A 10,332-nucleotide genomic window follows, 5' to 3' on the forward strand; every position below is an offset into this window, starting at 1 on the left:
AGAAATCTAAGTCCAATGTGCTTCACAGCGTCTCAATAACCTTTATCTCAACAGTTTCTCTCTTTCGGTCTTGATTTCCAAGTGAAATGCATCATTTTGCAAGTGTTTATTTTTCTCTTATGCTAAAGTAAAAATGCTCCTCAGTTCACTCTCTTGTTTTTCTTTTGAATAGATTGTTTCACAGTCCCTTTGTGCCTTTAGGTTCAAGGGAAAAAAAGTTTTTCCACACTTTTTTCCTCCACTCAACTTTCCATTAATGTACTTGGATCCAGCTCTCTGAACAGCCAGATCGTTTAACAACAATCTGTTATGGCTCACCTTCCCAGTGGAGTGCAAAAATGATGGCTTGTTGAATAATTGTCAAGTTGTCATGATCATATCTCCATTAGAAGTCATTTTTCAGTTGCTTAAATGCACGTTTCTTTACTTTAATTCACATCAACTTCTGTATGAAATGACTTAACACAAGTGCCACGTTTTGAGAGATTTTACTGAAATAAACTTTTTGATCATTTAATTTATTGAGATGCTCCTGTTACAGGGAAGAATATGTTTTGTTTTGCTACATTATCAGAAAAGCTTTAAAGGAATCAGTCTCTGTCGACTGGTCATGCCATCAAACCCGCTACATTTAACTTGGTTCAAAAACTCTTGACGATGTATTCTGTCTTCTTAGCCTCGTTGTTGAGCTCACCGAAGGTGTCAAAGAACTGATCCATCTCCCGCTGCAGCGTTGCGTTACGGAGCTCTGCAGCAACTTTGGCCCTCTCAGACTCCACGATCTTAGCCTGGACCACCTGGTACCAGTGGCGCTGCTGCGACAGATTTGTCTTCAGGCGAACAACCTCCACCTCCAGCTCCTCGTTCCTCTGCTCCAGGCTGATGGGAGTAAGAAGAGAAGAAGAAAAGTGCAATCACAATGACCAGTAAAAAAAAAAGTAAGAGGTCAGTGGCTTTTAAAAGTGAGTGAGAGAATTGTTTTCAGTGTTTCAATTCTGCCTCTTGTAGTTTGGAAAGAAAAGGGGTTAACACTTTTATCTATCTAAAATACAGCATAGAATTGCGTTAAACCATCTTATATATTGATTATTCTTTGAAATTGAAGAAGTTTAAAACAATAGTGACCAACCACAATTTGTAAAAGGTACATCATGAAAAAATCCTGCTAATTACATGCACTTGATTAACTTATAGTCAAGAACTGTGCACACCTCTAAAACAGCAGGAGTTTAGTGAGCTTGGTGGGTGTTAGCACAATACTGAGAAGAAAACAACATCAGCGATGACCTTAAAAAAGCAACCATCACTTGGAGGAACGTAAAACCAATACAAAACAATTTAAAAACATTGTTCAGCAGTGAAAGAGAATATTTACAATTGAAAACATTTTAGGACATTTGCCAATCTTCCAAGGACTCGACAACTCACTAGACTCAGCTTCAGGTCAGAATATAAAATATATAAAGAAAATAGCAAAACAAAAAAATCTATGGCTTATTTGTCTCAAAGCTACAGACCTCACTATCCTTATTAAAGTATTGTTTTATTCTTTTAGTCCTGGTTTTGTGTGCCCTGTTGATAACAAGGCCTGATTTTCTGTTCCTTAACCCTCTATGGCATGGCGTTGCCCTCAGGCAACAAACCACATATCTGTACCTCACATTGCTCCTTTATTTTATTTTTTGGGGGGCATGATTTTTGACATATTTTTGTCCAAAAAAAAAGTTTTTTCATGAATATAGTTTTTGTTTGATTTGTATTTCATTTCTCATAATCAGTGTAGAAAATCTTGGTGTTCTAGACCAATGTTACCCTGAGGCAACAAACCCAAATCTGGTTCCAGGAGGTGTCAGAGTCCGATTTTATGATTGACATGTAATTAGGGACCACCAAGCTCCCAAAGAATGCAGGAAAATATTTTTTCCCCCCAAAAATAAAAAGTCATGCCATAGAGGGTTAAGTCTTTTCATATTTTAAGATTAGATAAGATTTATTGATTGCCACAAAACAGCACCATGAAATTTAATTAGTGCCACACATCTATCATGGGTATCTGATATAGTTTCCTTAATTTTTTGTTGAATCAGAGCCTAAGAGTTTCTCCCAGCAAAGGTTCATGCAGACAGTTCGGCTTAATCAGCTTAATTTCTGACACTCCTACCTTATTTCATTGACGACTGACCTCTGGAAAAGATTAAAAACTTCGGCTGCAGGTGTTCAAAAACGTTTGACCCTTGGTGCTGTCCTCTTACGCTCCCTGTCAAGCTAAAAGAATTGCAATAGCCTCTTGTCTTCACCGGATAGTTCCAATGCGTGACCTTACACCGAGACATGCTCTATCTATATCGGTAATAAATGAGGTATGTGTTGTGTCTAGGTCAGCAGCATGGCCCCTTAAATTAGCTCTCTTTCCAGTGTCATGAGCTGTTTTCTATATGTCAGCAAGTCAGGCTATATATGTTTTTTTCCACTTTACACCCACCAGCTGTTAAGTCATGGAAGCACAAACTGCAGCGCCGAATTCACGGAAATTAGGAAACTTGATGTTGCATTAGCATTAATGCAGGAAGTGTTGGGATCATGGCGTGTTATCAGAGACCTGTGGGAAAATTTAGCTCTGTGAGCTGAACAGGATGTAGGGTGAAAGTTGGAGTGGACTGGGAAACCAAAACAGCGCAGCTTTTTGTAGACGCACCCTTTATGGATATTGGAACATTGTGTTACCCTTCACTGAAATGCGCCGTAAATCAGTGGTAAATGTAGTATTTAGGCAGATGTGATTTACAGTGAGGGATAGACAAACTCAAAATAGAAAAGAATTGAGAAGGGAACTAAAATAAAAGTCTTAAAAGCTGATGAGAGCATTCACAATTAGTTCCTTTTAAATACAATCCAATAACCCAATTGGCTTCAGAAGTCACGTATTAGTCCATCTCTGTGTAATTTCATCTCAGTATGAACCCAGATGTTCTGTGAAGGCATCAGGTGTTTGTGAAGAACACACCGGATGGATCAGAGATAAAGTTACGGAGACATTTAAAGCTTGTTTAGTTTATGAAACAATATCTCAAGCTTTGAACATCTCTGAGAGCTCTGTTTAATCCATCATCTGAAAAAGAGTATGGAACAGCTGCAAACCTACTAAAACATGGCTGCCAGCCTAAAGTGACAGGCCTGGCAAGTAGAGCATTAATCAGACAAACGGTCAAGAGGATGGTGGTTATTCTGGAAGTACTGTTGAGATCTACATCATAGATTCTGGCAGAAGGTACATAGTGATAGAAAACTAACATAAACTCCACTGTAAAGTATGGTGGTGGCAGCATCATGCTGTAGGGAAGGTGTTCTTCAGCAGGGACAGTAAAGCTGGTTAACGTTGATGGGAAGATGGATGGGAGCTAAATACAGGGTAGTTCTGCTAACAAGAATGTTATATTCCAGACCTCAATCCAATTGAGAATTTGTAAAGAGAGACTTGAAAGATGATGTTCACAGACACTGAAGAGTTGCCAAAAGACAAATTCATTCTGAACATACGCAGGGCTGGTGGACATACACCCTAACAGCCTTGCAGATTGAATTATAGCTGTCATGTTCCGTGTTTTTCTGTGTGTTTATTTTGAGTTTCCTGTGTCTCTGAGTCTCCGTGTTGTCCTGTCTCCCCTCGATTACTCCCAGGTGTTTCTTGTTCCCTGATTACCCCCAGTGTATTTAGTGTCACCTGTGTCTCAGCGTCTCTGTCGGGTCCTTGTCAATGCGTTCTTGTCCATGCGTGTAGCCTGTTGCTACCAGTGCTGAGCCCTAGCCTTCCGCTCGAACGTGCTGCCAGGTCTTTTGGACTTTTGGAATTGTTTAAGCCTATTTTCATCATTAAACTTGCATCATTCATCTCATCTGGGTCTGCTGCGTTTCCCTCACCGCTTTCACCACCGCACTTCATGACAATAGCAGAAGATATGGACAAGGGATCGACTCAATAAGCAGATTTACACTCACTGTTGATGAAGAAATGGTTTTATAAATTGTAGTTATACTGGTTTGCTGCATTTTGGTGAGATCAACAATAAATGAACAATAAATTATTGCATGTTTGTAATTAATTGTTATTCTGGCTTTTCACCTATTCATAATCTGGGTGAAAAGCCAGATTATGAATGGGTAATCTGATGATGTAAACAGCCTGACACAGGTTGAATTCAAATAACATCATAAAGGAAAATGATATACAAAAACTATATCACCATCTTTTCAATTTATTGCTACTCACTGCTTTGTGTTTGCCCCAATAAAACACCATTGTAAGGGGATCCAACTTGTGGAAGCTAAAGGAGTATTAAAGCTTTTGTAAAGCACTACAAGTAGCTGACTATGTCTGTTTTTGAGCCAAAAACCTAATTTTAAATCACCTGATTATTCGTTCCTCGTACTCTTCCCTCTGCTTGATTATCTGCTGCTGGAGGCCCGTCAGGATGCTTCGCAGAGCACTAGCAGAAGGGTCAGCCAAGGGAACCGGAGGGGGCACCCTCACAGACAACGGTGTCTCCTTTAAGTGCTTGGTTTCAGCAAGGGGCCACAGATCCTGGCTGTGGCTTGGCTGCGGAGGACCTTCTGTGAGGCGTTGCTGTGGAAATGACAGCATCAGATCCTCTTGAGCACAGGATCCTGAGTCCAGCTCTGGCTCCTGCTTCTTGTCTGGGTCTGGACTCTGGTGCTGCTTACCACAACCTTCGGTAAGGAGGATGTCACAAGGCAACCAGAGGTTCTTCTCTTTGCCCAGAGGATCGCCCTGCATCAGTCCTTGGATATGCTCAGGGGCCCATGAGGTGTATGCGTGCTCGTCAAAATGCTCTTGCAAGTTCATTTCTATGTCGAAGACCTCCTCCAAGCTGTCAGCTATTCTTGTGTCGGTGAGGTTGTCATACAGAGACAAAGCACTGCGATGCTCCTCGCTGTGCGACGGACAGGGGCTTTGGCTCCGATAAGCCCCATCCTCTGCTTGCCAGTCCACTCCCTGTTGTCCTCCTCCTTTGTTTTTGCTAGAACTAAGCTCTGATTCCCAGGCCTGTCCTCCCAGGGTCCCTCTACAGCTGCAGTAGCTGCGATCTGGCCAGGAGCCAGGCTCTCTTCCTCCAACAACCACTGTATGAACCTCAGCCAGAGCTGGGACCAAAGGGCTGCTGGACCCAAGGAGTCTGGTTACTAAAGGAAACACAGCCCTGCTCTCCATTTCCTTTTCCCTGGCCCTGTCCCGCTGGCCAAAAGGTGGGCAGTTGTCGTACATGGGATCCGTGGAGCAGGAGCTGGCTGAGGTGGGGGTCTCAGTTGGAAGACAGGGTAACTCCATGATCCAAGCAGGCACATGGGGTTGCAAAGAGCAGTGGTCAACCCTCCCCTTTTCTGCCTGCTGTAAAACTGGGATTAAAGGCTGCAATTGTGGGTTTGTGTGCGCAGCATGGAGCTTCCCTGTGCCAGGTTCCTGATGCTCCGGGAGGGGTGGGGGCTGGGGAGAGGAAGGTGCAGCGGCCCTGCTTCCCTCTCTGCTCTGTCTTTGAAGATACTGTTGGACAGGTTATAGTGTGGGTGTAGCCACCAGGGACTGTGTGTCTTTAAGCAGGCGTGACATCAGCTGTTACTTTAGCACAGCTCCTGGGGGAGGTACCAGGGTGTAATATAGTCCGGCTCATTCCTGAAGACAGTCACACATAACTGAGACCACAGAAATAGATGTTGGTTGTGGGCACAAAGTGTGAAACACAGACAATAAATCTGATAAGATGTTGGACAAGTAAGATATGACAAAAACCTGCAGGATCATAGTTTTACATTTCTGTAGCTCAGACATTTTTCTTCGTTTTTCCTCCAGTGTATGAAGTATATGGACTACAGCTACTAGTTGAACACTTAAATTGTACCTTGGTAATTTCTCTGTAAATTGGTTTACAGATACAATAAAACCCACTTGAGTACTCCTACTTGTAAAAGTATGTAAACCCCTTAAAATGTTCTGTTCTTCTCACATTGCAACCACAAACCGATGACGCAGCCTATTAATTTCCTCTTGCCCTTTTAAAATGCTCTAGATCTGTATAATGCTCTAGAGTTGCGGAGCGCACAATGAGCAGTTTTTCTGTCAGCAGATTCACCAACCTGACTCAAGGATCTTTGCAGCTCCTCGACCTCTTGGCTGCTTGTCTTACTAATACTTTTCTCGTATTATCAGTTGGTGAGAATGTCCATGTTGTTTCTCCTTTCCATTTTCAGAAGTATGAAATACTGTTTTTATAATACAACCTTGCTTCAGACGTCTTGACAACTTTATCCCTGACCCATCTGCTCTGCTCCTCAGTCTTCATGAAGCTGCTTCTTCACTAACGAACCTCTGAGGCCTTCACAGATCAACTGGATTAAATCACTCACAGATGGACTAACTGGGTGATGTCTAAAGCAAACGTCTTGGATTGTTTGTAAGTATATCAGTACAAGGGGCATTTACATTCTACTTTATGTTAGTACATTGCATAAAATCAAGATAACATAAATTAAAGTTTGTGGTTGTTTTGAGATGTGGAAACAGTTGTGTTGTGACTGTTTTGCAGGATTTGGTTGCCAGTTTTCTTGATTCAGGCGCATGATCAAGAGACTCATTAAACCTTAATGTAACAGGGGATATTAATATATTGATTTCTCATGTTGTTTCACTTAGTTAACCATTCGTTTCAACAGTTTGTGTTGTCTGAAACAGCTGATTATAAACGTACACAAAATGTCACTTATGACTTGCTTTTTGTTGGTGTGTTTTTTTTCTTTAGCAAAAAGTACCAACATTATTTGATAATGTTTGTACATTCAACAGATTCAACTAGTATCTGTTGACTGGTTTATCACTGCATGATATAGATATTTTGATTTGTTTTTTAATTTCTTTCCTGAACATGCACTGCTTTGTCATTATTAATCTAATACTTGAAAAAAAATCTTCTGGTGATTGCATTCACTGATTCACTGCCTCCTCACTTTGTCATATTCCAGGCACCATGACAACTTAATATTTTGCAAAAATGTGACAAATTTCTAATTTTGTTATTGTCATGAAGTGAGGAGGCAGGGAACAGTTTAACGCAGGTTCAGTTTTCACGTTCAGTGTGCTTGAAACCACAAGGGGGCGCTTTAGACAACATAATGATCAAGTTTTGTTACGGCTTTTAATGAACAGTTTGTGATGAGCAGGACTTATTAAAATTAAACTGAAGTAGCTCTTCCACTCCTGTTTCATGACACGGTGCTCGTTTTAGCTTTCTAAATGTATATTTTTAGAACTCCATTAACCATGCTTTTTCTTTTTTAGTTTAAATAATCCGAAAAAAATTCTATCAGCAATGAGGAGAATGTTTTTTTTTTTGGAGGATGTGGGCTGGGTTGCACCTTTTCTTCAAACCACCTGCAGATGGTGGTTCTCTTTACATCAGGACTTCACAGATCACACCTGCTGAAAGTGTTTCTTCAAAATTTCTGCGGTGTCACTGCAGTGTCTCTCAAATCCAAGACGCTCTGCGTAGGGGAGAGCGGGGTATTGTGAGCCATTTTTTACATTTGTTTCCCTATAGGCAAGGTAAAATGATGTATCAGTAAAATGTAAACATTTCCTATTAATTTGGGATGTTTCCTAGCTATGGAAGTTATCAGAATATCGTCAAGACAAAGGACAATGAAAATATGATTGTTTTAAAAAAAGTGGTCCTGTGTCTCACTTTACCCCAGATCAGGGGTAAAGTTAGACAGACCAGAAAAATCAGTGGGGTAAATTGAACCATTTGGGGGTAAGCTGATACACTTACGTTTTCCACTTTAATACTACCATAACACATGTTGTAACAATTTGAATCCTGACTGACAACCTAACCTTCAAAAACAAAAAAATGTCAGACTAGGATCAGTGTTATGGAGATTGGTTAATTATAGTTAGCACTTGAAAGTAACCCAAAGTATTAAAATGTAAATCAAATACAACATAATATACTTCAAAATGTTTTAATTAACATTCACAGTGTGAGAATCATAGCACAGGACCTTTAGCTAGTATCTGGGTGTCAAGAGCAAAGTACAAGCAGAACCAGCTAATGCACAGTCTGGGTCTCAGAACATGGACCCATAATCGGAACTTGTCTTCATTCATCCATCCTGTTCTGGTGGAGGCACCTTTGGCTCCTGGAGGTGCTCCTATCAGGAAGTCATCCTTAAACCTAACTCTGGGGAAGACAAACATAGGAGGTATGGCATTCCCAGCAGCATTCACTGCACACACCACAGTCACTAGTTCTCCCCTCTCAGATGATGTGATAGAACCAACTTGCTTTTTTCCTTTCTCTGTCACAACCTGAATCAAGATAGAAAGTCTAGAATCAGGGACAAATGTACAATCAGTAGGTTACTATTGGTCTAAAAGTACATTGTATTTAATTTCATTCCATTCATTTTTCCAGCTCACAGGTTCACTGGTTATTATCACAATCCACTCAATATCAGTATGGTGCTCTCTTGTATATCATGTGTTGCTTACCTGTCGTGGCTTTTGAACTGTAAAGACGCCGGTTTAATCTACATTGTAAATCATGTGTGGAGGGAATGTGTGCCTGTGAAAGAGGAGAGGCAAAAAAAAAACCTTATCAGAATTCAAAACAAATCTTACGGGTAAAGCTAACTTAAAACATTTGCAACTAAAAAAGTGTCACCTGTCCATCACTACAGCCAGATTGTCGAAGAACTCCCCTACTGTAGTTTTATTGAAGGCTGTAGCCCTTCCCAGGGATGTTGCCTCTGGAGTTTGGACAGACAGATGGCAACATGCAAGAAACCTCCGAAACCACTCTATTCCTAGAGAGTAGATAATTTATTATTATAAGATTATTATTTAGCATTATTATTTAGCTTGTGATCACTTGCACACCCTAGCATACCTGCACATTGTTTCTCTGTCCAATTGGCTGGAACAGGGATATTGTTTCTCTTTGCGTATTCAAATGCCAGTTCACGGCACTTAACTGGAGGAAGGCCGTGGAACTGGTCAGCTAGTTGTTTCAAGCGTTTAGCAAGCTCCTCCTCCATCTCATCTGTGAATATTCTCTTTGCCTCAGCTACTGCACTCCCGGCTACTGATTTTACTTGCCCTTTCTCTTTTTTCTTTATGAATCTTTGTAGGGTTGTCTTGTCAATATTTCTGTCCCTTCCAGCTTTTCTTAAAGACTTCTTTCCTTGCCTGACCTCAGCAGCTGCATTCTCCAATTCTGCGAGGGGTGTTTGTCCCCAGGTTGTTTTCCTGGTGTACTTTCTTGGCATGATGGCTTTTCTACAATGGTTATGACATAAAAATTAAACAGATGTAATGTAATATTACACTAAATATGTTTAAGACTAAACTTAAATTGTACTTCATGATGGGGTAACGTAAGACAGTGTATCACATTACCCCACGGCATTTGTCTCATTTAACCCCACAGCCATCATTTTATAAAAAACGACATCTCTAGCAAGTCAGGCTAATCTTGAACTAGCATCAATCACATGGTTGTATATGTTGGAAGTTCATCAACATGCATGATATAAATTTTTCTACCTGAATTAATTTGCTTTGACACAATAGTTAATTATGTTTATAGCTAGAAAATTTACTTTCACGTGCAAAAAACACATTTTTATGAAAAAAACATACTTACCACAGCAACAGCATCAACTTCACCTTCCTGGCAAGGGGAGAATGGGAGGGGCTTGTAAATATAATGGTCACATGACCATAATTTTGTTCCATTGCCTAGATATAAGGGGTGTCTCACATTACCCAATGTCTCACAATACCCCGCTTTCCCCTACTACAGCGCTGCTACTACTCTCTAAGCATTTACTCTCTATATGTCAACACTAATAAAAACTGTCCTTTTTTCTGCCTGTATTACCTCTGCATCCTTTAAGGCTGCACAGACGAGAAAACATTTTTTTATCTGCGATGCAGGAAATGCCGCTTCCTAAAGCACTTTTATGCATACCACAAACCATTTCTATGTCATTCTGATAAAAGCAGATCCAGACAGACTCGTTCTGCTCTTAAAAGTAAGACCTAACATGCTCTGCCATATCCCCATTGAAATGATCTGACCTCTTATTTGTCATTCAACAAAAGGAAGCTAACATCACACCCTTCTTCCAAAAAACCCTCAGACACTGAAACTCAGCCCCACTTGATCTCCAACCTCACACAGACCGAGTCTCCCTTGAGGACCTCTCATCATCTCTTCGCTCCATCCTTCTCTGCTTCCTGTTCGTCTGCGTAGTTGTTTGTAG

The 10,332-nt window shown here is 40.7% G+C and overlaps 1 protein-coding gene and 1 long non-coding RNA gene across 2 annotated transcripts; both read right to left on the reverse strand.

The window, feature by feature from the left end:
- Positions 1-472: 472 nt before the first annotated feature.
- LOC116713924 (uncharacterized) lies at positions 473-5,622 on the reverse strand. Its single transcript, XM_032554196.1, has 2 exons — positions 4,407-5,622; positions 473-879 (listed from the first exon to the last, which is right to left on the reverse strand). Exons 1-2 carry the CDS (start codon positions 5,342-5,344, stop codon positions 642-644), a joined length of 1,176 nt encoding a protein of 391 aa, XP_032410087.1. The 5' UTR covers positions 5,345-5,622; the 3' UTR covers positions 473-641.
- A 2,390-nt stretch (positions 5,623-8,012) lies between these two features.
- Positions 8,013-9,412, reverse strand: LOC116713981 (uncharacterized). The gene is made up of 3 exons (XR_004337968.1): positions 8,730-9,412; positions 8,558-8,630; positions 8,013-8,374 (listed from the first exon to the last, which is right to left on the reverse strand). It is a non-coding gene; the product is annotated as an uncharacterized LOC116713981 (long non-coding RNA).
- Positions 9,413-10,332: the final 920 nt, after the last annotated feature.

This window comes from Xiphophorus hellerii, chromosome 23 (genome assembly GCF_003331165.1).
Source record: "Xiphophorus hellerii strain 12219 chromosome 23, Xiphophorus_hellerii-4.1, whole genome shotgun sequence".
Classification (NCBI taxonomy): domain Eukaryota; kingdom Metazoa; phylum Chordata; class Actinopteri; order Cyprinodontiformes; family Poeciliidae; genus Xiphophorus; species Xiphophorus hellerii.